Genomic DNA, 17,552 nt, shown 5'->3' with positions numbered 1-17,552 from the left:
TATCTGCTGGAAAGTTTACCCCCCTCCTATTTTGACTTAAGTGCCGCGCCCCCTTAGCAGCTACCCGCTCTCTCAAGTGAACAATTCGAGTGTTTGGGCGCGTTGTTGCTGGTGCAATTAGTGAAGAGCGCACTATTATTATTATCATTATGAATTTTAAGCAATCAACTGCGAGAGCAGCAACAATTAAACTTAAAGTTTGAGTTCCCAGTTCCCAGTTACCAGTTCTCAGTTTTCGCAGTTCTTAGTGCCTCCATCGCAGAATGTAAACAGACGGACCCAGGGAAAATGCTATGGAAATTCAATGGTTGCTCTTCTTTTCGCCCCGTGCTCTCCGCGTATTTATTTTGTTGTTTACCTATGATAATTGTGATGTTTATTTATGGGAAAAGTCGGAAAGTGGGCGAAATGTTGGCAGTAAATGCGCACGGCCAAAGCTTTTCGGGCCAAAAATTCGGTGGCTCGTTCTAGGCAAGTGAATTGTTTTTCCTGTTTTTATTCGCCAGCTTTTTGTTGTTTTATTTATTTTTTGTTTTTCGTTTTTTTCCATTCAACTTTGTTTTTATTTTGCTGTTTTACTTTTTCCAGCTGCTTTTACAGGTAAACCTCGGGCGGCGAAAAAACAAAAAGCATAGAAATTGGAATTCATTCAATGGTGCGAAAGGGAGTAGGTTTTTATATATTGTTATAAATTGTAGGGGAAACTATATATCATAAGCATATCAATGTTTTTAATATGTATATTTTTTAAAGGCAATATAAAAATACATTTCTCTATATAAGAGAATCAGTTTAGGGGATATAGTTTCCATGGTTTGGTTATAACCAAAAGTTTTCTCTAACCTTTTTCTAGTTTTAAATAGATACCTGATAATAACCACACTATATATATGAATATTTAGTGGTAAAATAAGTGTTTAATGAAAGCTACTTATCAAAAAACAACTTTTATCGCTACTGCCTTGAGTTGGGTTTTAAATTTCTAAGATCTTGAAATGGAAATACTTTTATTTACCGTTTTTGGTGCACTTATGTATATATAGCAAATCAACTGATAATACTGAGAATATATGCACATATATAGTACGACTCCTTGTCAATCCATTGTTAGGGGTATTCATCTTCTGGCCTTATTCTTTGATGTGTGTTCTTATCTTTTAATTAGACCAAGGACCAAGACCGAAACCGAGTTGAGTGCTGCGATTTATGGCTGGTGCGAAAAGGGAAATCGTTGCACAATTAAGTAAACTTCCTTCGGTGCGGATATAATGGGGCTTTCTTTCCACTTTCTTACCAGGAGGTATCCTTACCACCTTCCCTTCTTTTGCTCCTTGCTCCTTGCCCTCGGCCAACTATAGTTTTCTTCGACTGACTGCGTCCTTCTTCTCTATTTCCCGCTTATTTACAGCGCAATCAAATTTAACTGTTTAAACAAGCGATGAAAAGATTCGGTATGGGATACCCCCTTCACACACACACACACACATATGCAGCAGTCATTGTCATTGCCAGAACAAGTGGGTGGTGGCTGGGTGGCAATGCGGAAAGGATGAGTTGGGTTTGGGCTGAGGAAAATGCAAAACAATTTCAGGCGAATTAGCGTAATTGTCTCGCCGCTGCTGTTGCTTCGGCTTCAGCTCCCTGTTTCTTCTGAGACAAAGGATCCCACTGCTGCCAAGAAGAAGCAGGACTCAAGCTACTTAATCCTCTAATTTGTGTGTATATATATATATGTGTGTGTATAAAAGTGTGTATGTGTGTGTGTGTGTGTGGGCCACGCCCCCTTTTCTGTGAGCCTTGTGGAAGGGAATGGAAAGCAAAGGCAAGCAAAGAAAAGCAAAGCAAAGTTTGCCCTCATTTATATGCAAAAATGTAAACCAAAAAATCAGCGAGAATGTTAAATCCAACAAAATGCATTTAACACATAAAAATTTGCATAGAAAGTGGCTTCGGTAAACCCCTCCATCCCATCCGTCGACCCTCATGGAACGAACCACTATCTAAGTGCGAGAGCGCCGAACGAACGATTCAAGTTAATTTTATTTTTATTTTTATTTTTATTCCTGACACCCGCTACTCGGCTATTATTGTACCTAGGCGTTGTGTGTGTGTGTGCGGTTGCCACGCCCCAATTTAACGGGCTAATTCGGTTGCCAACCAATATCCGGTTAAATAGAGCCTCTCTATGCGCTTCTCATGGCATTCACTTGATGGTCAGGAGTTTGGTTTTGTTTAGGTTACTTTTGGACTTTGCTTTTTCAAGTTGTTCACAAGTTTTTTTTAATTACAACAATCGGATTTCGCTCAAAACTAAGCTTTGGATCGATATTTATTGATATTTTTATATGAAGACTTTTCTTTGAAAAATCAAAGTTTAAAAAAGTGATAATTAAGGCAATAAGTCGTTAATTTTAATTCGGATACCTTTCCAATGTTAGTTTTTAAAAGGTTAATAAATTCGCATACTCAAGTTAAGATTTAAAAAAATTAAAATTTTGGTTGAATTTTTTTTATTAAATTTTAACGATGTAACCCCTCAAAAAATGTTGAAAAATTTATAAAATTATTTTTCCGCCAAAGATGGCTAGATCGGTTCCGCTGTTAATGCTGATCAAGAATATATATGATTCATAGGGTCGGAAATGATTCTTTCACAGAGTTTTAAGCTTCTGACTAAAATTATAATACGGTGTATTTAGTAAAATTAGGGTCAATTTTGAAACAATCTTAAGGGAAAATAATCAATATTCGTGAAGTATTTATAATGAAGTAAGGCTGATAATAAAAATTGCTGTATGACTTTAAATTCAAATTAACTAATGGGGTCCATGGCAATAAAGGATTGGCATTGGTTAAATAATAATTAAATATATAAATAGCTAGCGCAACTAATTCTAAGCCTAAGATAATAGCATAATATAATTGACATGGTTAAGACTTACCGTAATAGACGTCACACGGTGACTTTAATTAGGTCTGGTCTAATCGAAGTCATCTTCTTCCTGGTCATTTAGATGCATTGTACATGTTGGTTGATATTATTTGGGTCGAAAGTGCACCACCACTACAAATGTTATCACTAATGAGGCCACGTACATACTGAGGCTGCGCGACTTTAGCGCTCGTATGTATACCCTCAGAGTGAAGAAATGATCAGAGAGGGTAAGAGCGAGAGCACGAGAGGGAAATAGATACCACTAGAGTTGGGTAGAGTGAGGCAGAGAGAGACAGCGAGAGTAAGGGATCCCAGAGATATTGTACCTATGGCAGCTACATATATGATATAGTCGACCGATTTTGATAATATAAATACAATAATTATAAAATAATACCTACTGGTTTTAAATAAATTAACATATTAAAAAATGTTGAAAATTGGAAAAATATATATTCTTAAAATTTTCCGATTATTCCTATAGCAGCTATATGTATAAATATATAGTCCACCGATTTGCCATGCTCCGACTTATATTATAGTAAAATTATATAGAAGAATAACTCCATATTTTTATTGAAATAGCTGCTTTAAATTTGTTCCAAAACAAATCTCGCACATATGCATATGATTCCCAACTGGTTCTAACATCCCCGGAACGAAGTGACTTCTGCCGGCCAAGTCTCAGACATGTGTTGTGTTACAAAAGTTGCAAGTCATTGTTTATTAGTGTTTCAAGTTAATCACTGATCATACATACTTAGTGATTATAGATAATTACTCATCATAGTTACTCACTGCTCAGAGTTAATTACTGATCATAGTCCGATTGAATCGTCTGATTGTTCCTGGATACGTACTATGCTGTTCATAGATACTTACTGTTCAGAGTTACTTACTGATCAAAGATACTTACTGGTCATAGATACTTACTGATCATAGCTACTTCCTGTTCAGAGTTACTGACTGCTCTAAATTAATTACTGGTCATATATAATTACTGTTCTGAGTTATTTACTGGTCATAGATACTTACTGGTCATAAATACTTACTGATCATAGTTACTTGCTGGTCATAGATACTTACTGTTCAGAGTTATTTATTGATCATAGTTACTTAATGTCCATTGATACTTACTGATCATAGTTAATTGATTGATATAAATATGTACTTTATATGGTCAGAGATGACTCCTTCCCTGTGTTCCAAACTTATGACTAAAATTATAATACCCTGCAAGGGTTTAAAAATAAGAATAAATATAAAAATAACTAAATACGCAATTATTTTTATACGCCTATCGAAGTTTTAAAATATAACTAAGTCAAAACCACATTAATTTTAATTCGGAAAGCTGTCATTTATAGGGATAACTGATCTGCTTTCCCAATTTAAAATTAAAAAAAAATTCAATTTTTTGTCAATTTTTGACAATTTTAACGATGTTAATTTGCTAATTTTACTTCATCTCTATTAATCTGTTAATTGGTATTTATTGCCTGATTAAACTGCGCCTTTCTACGCGCTTCTCATAGGTTGTACTTAAGCAGACATAGACTGGACAAGTTTAGTATACATTTTAGTATTTTTTTTTAGTATGTTCTTATAAAGTTCCTTAATAAAATATTTTATAAACTGAGGAAGAAGCATTTTTTAGTATTTAGATTATGATGTGTGTACCACTTTACCAATTTTGCTTATTGCTTTTTGCAAGCAAACATTTTTAAACAAATATTATTAAGGGTTAACTTACTCTCTTTAATATTATTTTTGAAGCTCGAATTATCGCACTAAGTTGCGGTCATCCCACTTTAAAGGGCGCCCCTCTCTATGATTCTCTGTATCAAAAATATCTAAAGACATTTTTAAACATTTCACTTTCGGATGTCGTCGATGTCGTTTTCCTCTCTCCCCCTCTTGGATCTTTATCCCGTGTCCATTTCTTATTATGTATTTGTAACCAATTGGTTGCCAAACCCCTACACAACCCTCTACACCCCTCTTGCAGTCAATTTTTTTGTTGCCACTGCTGCTGCTTCTGTGTCCTTTGTGCTGTTGTTGTTATTGCATGTGTTGAGATTCTCATGGAAATTTGCATACAAATTGCGTCTGGCGCGTAGGACGCAGTCGGTTTTGTACAACACACACACATACACATAAATATATATACATATACATAGATATATGTCTGTGTATGGGTGTGGTTAGGGGTCACGGGGACAGCTGGTCCGACATGCGTACGGGGTTAACGAAGGGTTAACACAACACAAAAAAGGAATAAAACACCGCCAAACAACAGCAGCAGCACCTGACAACTGTCAAATTCTATGGGTGCCACCATCGATAAATAAGAATCGAGGCGACCAAAAAATGATATATATATAACAAGTAAAGTGTTCCAATTAAAGTTATCTCCTTTATTCGTTAATATCAAAGAGTATTTACAAATTTTGTGGTTAGTTGTGAAACAAATAACAAAAATTAGCAATGGATAATTTTACCAACTGCTCTGAGCCCAACCACCTTGGGGAGCCCAGCCGCCGGAGGAGTAGCCACCGCCATGGCCACCACCGTAACCACCGCCGTAACCACCGCCGTAACCACCGCTGGAACCAGCATCGGAGATTACCTTAATGATCTTGACGTTGCCGCCGCTTCCATGGCCACCACTGTAGCCACCGCCTCCATAGCCACCGCCGCCGCCGCTGTAGCCACCTCCTGAGGACCAGCCGCCTCCATGGCCACCGCTATAGCCACCTCCATGGCCACCTCCATAGCCACCTCCATAGCCACCTCCATGGCCGCCTCCATAGCCGCCACCGCCAGCTCCAGAATCAGTGATCACCTTGATGATCTTCACGGTGCCACCGCTGCCTCCGTAGCCACCGCCTCCATGGCCACCACCGCCATAACCGCCGCCGCCGCCGCTGTAGCCACCTCCCGAGGACCAGCCACCTCCATGGCCACCGCCATAGCCACCGCCGTAGCCACCACTGCCGCCGGAGGACCAGCCGGAACTAAGGGCACTTCCGCCTCCGCCGCCTAGGAAACCGGCGTGAGCCATGCTGCACACCGCCAGCAAGCAGACGAAAACCTGCAAAAGATTCGGCGGTTTGGTAATCACATAATCACTCGACACAACAAACTTCAAAAAAAATATAAAACAATCTGGCTCAAAGAGCTTCGAATTCGAAACGCGTCGTCTGGACCCACCTTCATGTCGAGGGGGCTTGTGGATTGATTAACGGATGTCGGATAAACTGCAGCCGCTGTGTTCGGCTGAAAGGGTGATCTTCGACTGTGGCTAACCGTGGACCGAGAGCTGCTTTTATGGCCAGCGATGTGGCGGTAACCAGCTTGGGTCCACTAGGCGTTAAGCGTTAAGCGTTAACCCAGCACTGCCCTGCCCCAAAACAGTGATGATGGTACAGTGGGTCAAATCATGGCTATTATGTGTTGAATTTTCAGGGGGAAAAATGAGATTGGGTGAATGTTTATGTATCCCCCGAAGCAAGATATAACTAGTTATATTTTATATAATTTAATTTTGTACTTAAAAAGCATAAAGGGTTAGATGGCACACTGTGCCCACAATGTCTGCTTGTGTATGAGACACTAATTGCCGCTCCACGCGATGCTCCCTTGTTACCATCTCCTAACGCCAGCCTCGATCATCACTCACTTGCTCTCTGGTAATACCACTCGGTACAAGGGGCAATGGCCCTGACCCCGCCCTGGGCACCTCACCGCCTTAAAACTGGACCTATCCTATCCTCCCCCAAAAGTGAGGCACTTTTTGTGGCCAAAACTGTGTGTTGCAACAAAGGCTGCAGCTGGCATCCCTTTCCCGACAGTTGCACTTGTTAAAACTGTTTGATAGCGCTGTTTTTTTCATGTTTTGTGTATTTTTTTTAGCTCGTTATGCAATTCCAGCAAATCGACACAAAGTTGCAAAAATAATAAACAATGGCAGCCCGCAGCGTGCTCCAATAAACAGGTAGCGATCACTGGGGTGACCAGTGATGAGGTTTAAATAGTACCAAGTACCTAAATACCTTTTAAAGGGGATAGTTTTTTATTAGAAAAGAAGTGAATTTAATTAAGAAACTATATTAGTTATTAACATACTCAGCTTGGCTCTGTTTACCTTGCTTTAAGCTTGGAAATTACCTTGGTTAAATGAAGCCATTATAACTCATTTAAAGAGGTACTAAAGTGCTGGTTAAATAATGATATAAAATATATAATTTAAATAACAAGCGTCTAGGTAACTTGAAAGCTTAGCTTTGTACAAGTTTAAACAACTAAAGAAGGCCTTACAAATGTGTATTTACTGGCTTTAACTCTGGTCTAAAATATAGCCCTTTCGCTGCGTATTTCTAGGATGTATTTCTAGGTACCTTAGAGATAAATACCTCAAGAAATTTGTTATTTCTTGGTACTTTTGATAGCTAAAAGGGTGGCATAACTTGATCATCGCTGTACCCAACACATTTTCGATTTTCAACTCGATTGATTCGTGGCCATTAACTCTTGGCCGATGGGTCAAACAGAATGCTTATTAATTGCCGATCGATCTGAGCTCGATTTGGCGGCTAGTCCAACCTTCACTTCTCGATCTGATGGATGAGCCATAAGTTTTCCACCGATTGCAAGCGATTTCGTAACCGACTTGCAGTGGAATGGCCAAAAGATATAACGAGTGCCAGATTTGGGAATTAAAGTATCTAGACGATAGGGTTTTAGTTAAAGCTTTTAAGTACTTTTAAAATGGTTTTGAAAAGAAACATTGTAATCTAATAATAATATAATAATATGACTTATATTTAAATAGATTTTTCAAGAGGTTTCTCCTCCTGATAATGCCAAGGTTTTTACCATCATCATCTGATCTTTTGCCGAAGAAACAATTACCCGTAATGAGCTTTAGCTTCAGTTGAAATGTACATTATATCTTTGAGTTATGGACGTACAATTAGTTATTATTTAACGGTGTCTGGTGGGATCATTAAATGGCTCTTTAACATTTATACACCAAATATATATTGCTTCTTTACACGAATCTCTTTCAAGTTTTCCAGCCATTCGTTACATATAATTATAAGCCAATACATTATGCGGCGATGTGAATAAATTAATGTAACCTTTTCGGTAGTCATTAGAGTCTTAGTTTGAGTTATGTTTGACATCTGAGGGATATCTATGGGCTGCGAAGACCAATGCAGGTCGCATATGCATGAGCTGGCATAAAAAAAGCAATCTTAATTAGTTAGATTCATAAATTAAGCCACAAAATATGTATGCTGCCATCATCATCATCATCAACATCATTCCCCCAACGAATCTACGGATAAAAACAAAAAGAAACAAGATTTGAGATTAAAACTTGTTATACAATAAATAAATAATGATGGAAATTCGAACAACAAAACGGTCTCTCGCATCCGCAATTATATCTTATGGATACCAACCCATTCGATTCGGTGGGGGAACTACTTATCTCACGGCTGGTTCAGAATGAACATAATTACCAGAAAAATAATGATTTCATTCCCTGGGCAAAGGTGATGCTGTGAAGATGCTTAACACGACATGGCCTTGGGCTTAACCCATGTCGTGCTCAGACATCCACAGTGGTATAGGGACGCCTCTAATTATATATTTTGTGTAAGTCCTAAAGACTTAACTAAAAATATACCTATTCATTAGAGTTACATCGTAGCACTATATAACTTGTATATATTATTTATTAAATTATATAAGGTTTTTCTATAACCCTCTCTTACGTTCGACTTTCCCCAAGTCACTTCTCAAGTAAGAAACGGGTTTTGAATATTATTATTATTATGCAATTTCAATCACTCAAGTAATCGAGTGTCGAGTGTTTGAAATTGTCGCAAAATGGGTTAAGTGGAAAGCGAAACCGAGACGCCACAACAAAGATGGTCTCTCCAAAAAAATCCCCGAACATGAGTATTCACTTATTGCTAGCTTCATTAGACAAAGAATCGAAGTTTGGGGTTTTTTTTTTGTATATATTTGGTAAACTATTAGTAACAAGAAAAAAAAGGTGTACACAAAAAACGTGCAGTATCTTAAAGATATAGTAACTTCGTAACATCGCAAATGGCCAATAACGCTGGACAACTCTAACAACAAGGAACAAAGGGAGCTGACGTCAACGCTCTGGATTGCTGGGATTTCTTTGGGTCCCTAGTTCCAGCCGGATCCACCAGAGGACCAGCCACCGCTGGATCCACCGGCGGACCAACCACCTCCAGAGCCACCGGAAGACCAGCCACCGCCAGAGTAGCCGCCATCGGTGATGCCCGAGCTAATCAGCTTGATGATTTTCACTTCCTCGGCTTGGTGGCCACCGCTGGAGTAGTCATATCCATGACCATGACCATGACTGTGTCCATGACCATGTCCATGATCCTCCTCCTGGATAACCTTGATGATTTTTACCTCGGCGCCATGACCATGGCTATGACCATGATCATGGTGGCCATGGGAGGCATAGCCTCCAGAGTGACCGCCCTCGCTGATCACCTTGATGATCTTGAGTTCTTCGGGTGCGGGACCATATCCATGTCCACCATGGCCATGACCATGACCAGCCTCCTCGCTGATGACCTTGACGATGGTGGGGGCACCGCCAGAGCCGCCAGAGGACCAGCCACCGCCGCCGCCTCCGCCAGAAGACCAGCCACCGCCTCCGCCGGAAGACCAGCCACCGCCGCCACCTCCACCAGAAGACCAGCCACTGCTGCCACCGCCACCGCCTCCAATGAAGCCGGAGTGGGCCAGGCTAAAACAGGCAATCAGGCAGACGAAAACCTAAAGGAGAAAAAGCCATAAAATTAGGATTCATTATTGAAAGTAACTCCTCGATCTGGACTCACCTTCATCTTGTTGTCGGCTAAACTTGGTTGGGAACTGGACACTTAACGATGAACGAAGTGGGATTGGGGAGCTAAACTCGTAAACTGATAATGGAACTCTGCCCCGGGGCTACTATTTATATGCCTCGAATGTGGGTCACGGCAAAGAGAAATGCTCGCCCCCACCTCAAAGCCTCGCAGCGAGGTCGTCTGACCATTGGAAAGGTGACATCGCTGACCCGGAGTGTCGGCATAATAGCCAATGGCATGACCAGTAGCACACCAGAGCAGATGCAGCGCTTTTCCCCAAAAACCTCATCGAGGGTCATTTGTCATTTGTCCCGAAGCTTTTGGGCTTCCCTTCCGACTAGACTGAAGATGATCATCAGTGGTGAACACTGATGGTTGAGAGGCAAGAAAAGATAGCTTTGAGAGTACATTTTAACATTTTCTTATTAAGTTCATATTATTATAAATATTTGTGTTATTTAATAGTATTACCTTACAATTTTTCAGTATTATTCTCTAGATTTTGAGGCCGTAAAATTAATTAATCTTAAAAATGTCTATCCAAAAAAAAATGCTTCTCCTTAGTCTTGTATAATATATAATTATAATTTTAGTCAGAAGCTTGCAAAGTAGTGAAGGAGTTATTTCCGACCCTTTAAATCTTATATATTCTTGATCAGCATCAAAAGCCGAGTGGATCTAGCTATTTCAGGCAGAATCAAATTTTTCAAATTTTTTTATGCGTTTCATCATGAAATTTTTCTTAAAAAATTGAAGAAAAATTTAAAATCTTGTAAATCTTTATTTTGATAGCCAGATTTAAGACTAAAAAAAATTTACATAGAACAGCTTTTCAAATTAAAATGAATAAAATTTTAGCCAAGTAATGATCGATTTCGAGGGTATAAAAACTGGGTTTTTGAAGTTAGTTTCCTTTCTTGTTTTTGTATATGTGTTATAAAACTTTAAATAAATTATATTTGATTAAGAATTTTAAATAGATTCGTGAGGTAGTTTCCTTCCTTAAGTATCTATTATATTTATTTATATTTAAAAGAATGAAAGCATTAAATAACATGTTCGTAATAAGCCTCGAATAGAGTGATTTAGATATTCCAAGAAGGGCTTTTTCATATCCTTAACTTGATTAATTTTGGAAATATCCAAATCTATAATTTCTTTTAAATTTGAAAGCTTTTAAAAATAGCTAGCTGGCTGTCAACACTAATCCATAAGTCGCAATCGGGTGTGGAAAAAAACATGCATAGGTGACCAAAGACCGGAGGCTGGAGACTGGGACACCGGTGACCCAATCATGCAATCCCCCTACTCAACAGGTGTCTTGGGTGTGATTTGATTTGGCTGTCGACCGGTTTTCGCGATGATTTTTGATACTTTTTGCTATGTTTTTTTTGCTACCTTTGCCATTTCGGCATTTTTCGCACTGGAATATCACTTTCGTGCACCAAATCGTCAAGACACTTTAGATGGGTTAATTATGCAAATTTTGTGGAAGACAGCCACTCACCGTGTTGCGTCTGCTTAATTAAGCGGAGAGGAGAGGTTGTTTTCTTTTTTTTTTTTTTTTAATTCCGACGGAATGATAAATATTTCCCAAAACGCAAAGCTACAAAACTATAAAACTAAAACCCATTTGGCAACTTTCTCGCTGGGGCATTTGTTTATCTATTGTGGCATTGTAATCGTTAGCATAAAACACATAGAAACACACACACAGGTCGTCTTTTTGCAATCACAAATCATGTCGCATTCTGTAATGATTTTTGCCAAATATTATTCCGAGATCTTGGCCAATGTGAGTGCATGTCCAATACGATTTCTACTGGCCTTGGTTGCATCAGTCTTACTTACTGTTGAAGTGCCTGTAAATATTGATGAGATGATCGGCGGGACTTGCAATCAAATATACTTAAGGTGGCAAACAAATTGTGCTGGGTCTATGATGAGGGGCGGATGATGAAAACCAAGCCCATAAGACTAGATTTTTCTTACTTGTTATGCGGTGATAAGTGCTAAAAGCTAAAAGTCCACTAAAATAAAATGCAAATAATGCAGGAACCTCTTTTGGAATGCCTAGGGATTTTGAATTCCTTACCAAGGTGTCTAAAAGTATTATATAAACTTAAATAGGCATTTCTTATACCTTAATACAGAAAAAAACCCTCATAATATTTTTACCATATATTTGGACGTCTTTTTGAGAGGTTTTTAATATTTAAGCTCTCTGAAGCATTTGTAGTTATATAGCTTTTAAACAAATCATAGTTAACATTTGATGTTTATATAATACACATTCACTTCTATGTAAATGCAAACTTTTAGAACTAATTTTAAAGAAATTCCAATTTCAAGCATTCAATAATATAAAATATAATTTTGACTATTTTTAGAAACAAATTAAAAGAAATTACTAACTTTAAAATATATTTCTTACATTTGTTGAGAAATTCAATTACATAAAATGTAATATTATATATTTTTAGACTTGAATATTAAGGCATTACAAACTTTAAAGTATATTTCACGCATTTTAACTCAAATTAAAGGGATTTAATAGATGTTTTATAATTATAGATATAACTTTTAAGGAATTTTAATAGGTACCTCTCAGATTCATACTTTTGGATTCATTCTCTATAAACAAACTTGTAAATGATCGGAATTGGAAGGATTCCTTAGATCTCTGTGAGTCCCCGGATAAATAGTACTTTCTGGAAAATCGGGGCTCAGGCCCTGGCTGCATTGCAGTTTCCCTGGAACTCTGGACTCCCCCTCCCCTCCCGACTGGCATTTGGGTTCGATTTATCATCGTTATCGTCGTGTTTGGCGTTTAATATGCAAATCGGGCTCACGCATGAACGCCCAAACATATGCAACAAGACACGAGCGGGCCAAATGCGATAAATATGTTGATGTGGTCGTGTTTTCCAGGACAATACCTACTACCCACCCACCGTACACCCACCCACAGGGCATGCCGTTTGCGTTTTCCGCTCATTTTTTCCAGCCGCATTCTTCATTAAAAATAATGAAAATTGAATTTAATTCGCTTGTCAGGCCTAATTATAATTATGTTAATGGCGCATGTTTTTCCACAAAATTTACACAATGTTTGTCCAAATCGTCAGCGAATTTTGCTGCATTTCCAGGCCGATAATAACCGCGGTATCTCATTGCATTCCATTACATTTTGTGTCGGTGTCGGTCTCGGTCTCGGGGTTTTGTGTTTCATTTGGGACTGGCTAATTGGGAGTGCTTTAGCCTGATTGTAAGGCTCAATATTCGGAATGTACTTAATAAAATTGGAATTTATGTATGTCATAGGTTTATTGGAAATGTACATGTAGGTTTTGTTCTCTGATTTCGATGGGTAATCTTAGCTGGTTTTATTCTATCCCGTTCCATTCTGCAAACAGATTTGTAAATAATGTTAACATTAAGTATAATATACCATAGATACTATATATATTTCTTACATTTGCTTTCTTATTTAAAAAACGGTGTTATTACTGAAATATTTTGCAAACATATCAAGGAACTTTAATATATTTATTATGCTCTTCAAGGGGACTCTAATTTTCGTCAGAAGCTTGAAATGTACTGAAGGAGTCATTTCCGACCCTATAAATCATATATATTCTTGATCAGCATTATCAGGCGAATCGATCTAGCCATGTTTGGCAGAATACAAAATTTTTAAAAATTTGCACAATTTTTTAAGGGGTTACATCGTTAAAATTTTGAAGAAATTTGCAAAAAAACGAATATGTTTTAAATTTAAAATTAGGTACGTAGACTTTTTAACCTAATAAAAACTAGCACAGCATCGTTTTCCGATGTGAAATTAAGGGTTTTTTGACAAAGTTATGACTTTTTTTAAATTGATTTTTTGCAACAAATTATTATTCAAAATTCGAATATTTTAGGTCCTTTTAAGATCTATTGATGGTCAATAAGTTTCATAAGGTATGCATATACCAATTCGTATTTAAATTCCGTAATTATGCACACATTAAAATTAAAAATAATTACTTAAAACATGTATAAGAGGACCTAAGGATGTGTATCCAGAGAAATGTACAAGATGATATATTAACAAATCGAGATATATCATATTAAACGCTTTTAATATGTTCATATTATAGAAAAATATCAACAAAAATTTAATATGTCTCTTTTATCGATTATATTTTTCGTATGTATATCGATTTTCACATCATATATCGACAAAGAATCGATAAATATATATTTTTTTGTCATCCCTATGAAAAACCAACTTATTGTGAAGGATATTAAACTGATTTTTAATCTGAGTCTAAGTTATTCAAAAATCTTATGACGCTTTATCCGCTCAATTGGAATCGCTCTCTGGAAAAATCTCAACTTTTCATTTTAGACGTTTTTCGCGCTTTCCTTTCCTCACCGCTCCCTTCTCTCCTTTCGATTTTCTCCTTTTGGCCAAAATTCATTCGCTTGTCGCTAATTTTGCCACTTTAGTTTACCCAACGATATGGAAACAATCGCTGAGCTTTAACCAAACCGAAGGAGGCCCATGGGCGTAGTGGAGCGGAGTGCGAAAAGGGTGGCAAGCAGATAAAGAGAGAGAGAAGGAGACAGGGGGCTCTTGTGGAGTGGCATTTCGGTTTTTGGCAAGTCGGTTACAGCGATTGAATTTAATTAGCTTATCATGAAAGCGTATTCCACATAAATTTATCAAAATTGCTTTACACACAGCATCAGAGACAGGGAAGGAGGGTTGAGTTCCGAGGGGGGTACAAATTGCATTACGACCCGCCCATTAAACTGATAAAAACGAGAGCCCGGACCGGCGAGTGGCGGCGGGGATCTTTCTCTCTCTCTTCAATGTTGGGGGGTGGTGGCAGCGCCAGGGTGACACTTTAAAGTTGATGGTTCGAGAGAATCTAAAATCAAATTTATTAACGCACATTACAACGCGCACACTTCATAGCACACACACACACACCCAAACCCACCCACCTAGACTCAAGGGGGGTGGGTGTGCTTCCAAAATAATACAAAGGCCGTTGCCTTTTGTTTTCCGGCAACGCGTGCGGAAATGTATTTGTTTTCACGCCACCGAAAGCCACGGAAGTGTTAGTGTTGGTAAACGGAGCGGGGATTGAAAAAAAAAAACAAACTACTAAACAAAATGCTTACAATATTTTTCGGAAAGTATTTACCCTTGCCCAAAAGGGTACTATAATTTTTAATAAGAAGTTTTATATAAGTTTGACAAACAACACAGACAAACAATCCTGTTATACTTATAAATATTATTACAAAATTACAAAAGTACAGTGTTTGTTAATGGGGAAGGGGTAAAAACAAAAACCTGACTTCTTTTTTTTTACATATTTTGAAATTATCTTATATTATTTATTAATTAAAACTTTTCTATGAGTTTACAGTTTTCTTGATCATCTTAATAAGTAAATCTAGTTATTCCCTTCTGTCTATTTTAATTTAAAGCCACGAAAGTATATGGTTGGTAAACAAGGCAGGTACTGAACAAGATTCAAAAAGTACTTCACAAATCGTTACACCTTTAATCAAAGGTTTGATGTTTAATTCCTTTCATAACTAAAACATCAACAAAACACAGGTACAAACTCTTAGAACTGCTTATTCCATCCAAGTAGCTCCACTAATACACGTGTCATTATGGCCGCCTATTTAGGCCAGGTTTATGTACAACTCGATCACACTCCCAATTTCCACACTTTAAGCCGCTTTTGTCAACTCCGAACGACTTATTCCACCGACGGGGTCTGGCCAACTGTGTTAATTGATAAGCAATCGCTAATCGCTCGACACATAAAAAAATATATACATATAATAAAAAAAAAATAGCAGAGAAATGAAGATAAGAGAATAATGTAAGGAGGAGGTGACAGTCGTACACTGTTAGTGTCAATGGAATTATGAGGATTATGCCGCTTCAAGAGATATACATATGTGCTTAAAATAGAAATGAATGTGGCAGTAACTTCAAAGTCAGAGCTGGTTATTGATCAAAGTAATCTTAATCAAGATAAACGCAATAATTCCAGGGCCGATCTAACATTTAAATATCACTTTTGCGTCAAAATAGGCCTCAGTTTTAGCGATAATCTGTTTATTCGTAAGAAATTTCTTACCGGCAAGCATTTTTTTCATACAATTTTAACAGCTGTCTTTTGAATGATTTTATTAACTAAAAAAAAAGGTAACTGCAATAAAACCAGAGCTTGAATTATAAAATAATAAAAAATAAATTCCATAATCGATTTCTAATCACTTTATAAACTTAAAACAAATACATTTTACTATGCCAAATATTAAAAACTAAATATATATATATAGTATAAATTATTATTATTTTGTCGCAAATTGTCCCAAAAATGAAACTAGGCGTGGCACTAGTGGCACCTTCCGTTACCCATTTGCAATATTTTCTGCTCGGCAATTTGGAGGCATTTGTGCATGAAATTACATTGCAAATTTAATAGTGCACACAAACACACACATACATACATACATACACTCATTGCCACAAAGTGTTGTAGGTTGCAGTGTCGGCTTTTCATAGATAAGAATTAAGATTATAGCAAGGGGACCCATAATGTAACATATACCCCCAATTCTTTGCTGTCAAAAATCGAGGCTAACGAAGAGGTTCTTTTTAATGTTCTGGAAAAAAGTCTATGAATTAACTATTAACAACGATAAACCTGGCAAACTTTTCTCACGCAATCATTAGTTGATTGTCTATCGATCTGTTGGATTTAATCCACAGCCCAGGCTCGCTTTTCCGCCTGCCTTTCAGTTGCAGTCTCCGCAGCCACACGTGGAAAGTTGCCGAGTATTTCTCCTGTTGCGGTGGGGGGAGGAACAACAAAAAAAAAAAAAACAGCTGGGAAAAACTGTGAAAACCCCTCAGCTGATGCAATTTTCCTGTGCGAAAATTAACAAACAAATGCACAAACACACACACACACGCAAACGAGTGTGTGGCAAATGAAAATGCGCGCGCGAGAATTCAATTTGTGGAAAAGAAAATGGTGTTGGACGAGTGCGGTGCTGTGGAAAAACTAGCGTGTTGTTGGGTTTAGGCTATGGTTTAGCCTGCTGCCTGTTTACTTGAGGTTGCCCCATCCTCTGCTTCGTCCTCCTCGAATTTCCGCCCATTTTCTGCCGACTTTTCCATATGAGGGCCAGCAGCCGGAAGGAAATGCAAGCGAGCAAACGAAGCAAATACTCAGCAGAGGCAATAGCGGAGGGAAAAATGAAGCAGAATAGTCTCGGTCTTGGTTTCGGTTTCGGTTTAGGTTTAGGTTTAGGCTCTGCGGAAAAGCGGAAAAGCAGCGCGAATGTCTTGGCTTAGACCAAAAATTGGCACAACCGGAAGTCGATTGAGTTGGCTGTCGCCAATCACTCGAAAAGAGGGGTAGGACGAACGGTGGTCGGAATACCACACAATGTTAAGAAGTTTAAGGCCTGAATAAAGCCACTGATAACCCCCAACTTGAGTGAGCTGACTTGGATTGCAAAAATAAACATTTGCGAATTCAGAAAGGCTTCAGATCTCACTAAATATGTATATATTTTCCTATCTCGCGTTTTAAGGGGAATACCCAAGTTGTTTAATATTATTACTTGGCTTCCTTGGAAATATGTTAACTGTAAGCAAACACGTAGAAACC

At 38.0% G+C, this 17,552-nt stretch overlaps 2 protein-coding genes across 4 annotated transcripts; both read right to left on the bottom strand.

Annotated features, from left to right (window-relative positions):
* Positions 1 to 5,331: 5,331 nt before the first annotated feature.
* Positions 5,332 to 15,637, bottom strand: LOC110181847 (uncharacterized). 2 transcript variants are annotated; one of them, XM_086835242.1, is made up of 2 exons: positions 15,481 to 15,637; positions 5,332 to 6,029 (listed from the first exon to the last, which is right to left on the bottom strand). In XM_086835242.1, exon 2 carries the CDS (start codon positions 5,997 to 5,999, stop codon positions 5,433 to 5,435), a length of 567 nt encoding a protein of 188 aa, XP_086691368.1. In that variant the 5' UTR covers positions 6,000 to 6,029; positions 15,481 to 15,637; the 3' UTR covers positions 5,332 to 5,432. The 2 variants fall into 2 exon arrangements, with proteins under 2 accessions (XP_086691368.1, XP_020805414.2); XM_020949755.2 differs by lacking the exon at positions 15,481 to 15,637 and adding an exon at positions 6,149 to 6,607.
* LOC110181848 (uncharacterized) lies at positions 8,950 to 12,168 on the bottom strand. Of its 2 annotated transcripts, XM_086835241.1 has the most exons (3): positions 11,357 to 12,168; positions 9,841 to 11,309; positions 8,950 to 9,775 (listed from the first exon to the last, which is right to left on the bottom strand). In XM_086835241.1, the coding sequence occupies exons 2-3, from the start codon at positions 9,844 to 9,846 to the stop codon at positions 9,149 to 9,151; spliced, it is 633 nt and encodes a 210-aa protein (XP_086691367.1). In that variant the 5' UTR covers positions 9,847 to 11,309; positions 11,357 to 12,168; the 3' UTR covers positions 8,950 to 9,148. The 2 variants fall into 2 exon arrangements, with proteins under 2 accessions (XP_086691367.1, XP_086691366.1); XM_086835240.1 differs by having other exon boundaries at positions 9,841 to 12,168.
* Positions 15,638 to 17,552: the final 1,915 nt, after the last annotated feature.

The sequence above is a fragment of the Drosophila serrata genome, unplaced genomic scaffold, assembly GCF_035046125.1.
Source record: "Drosophila serrata isolate PLE 108 unplaced genomic scaffold, ASM3504612v1 contig_276, whole genome shotgun sequence".
NCBI lineage: Eukaryota > Metazoa > Arthropoda > Insecta > Diptera > Drosophilidae > Drosophila > Drosophila serrata.
This window is presented reverse-complemented; position numbering and strand designations above follow the sequence as displayed.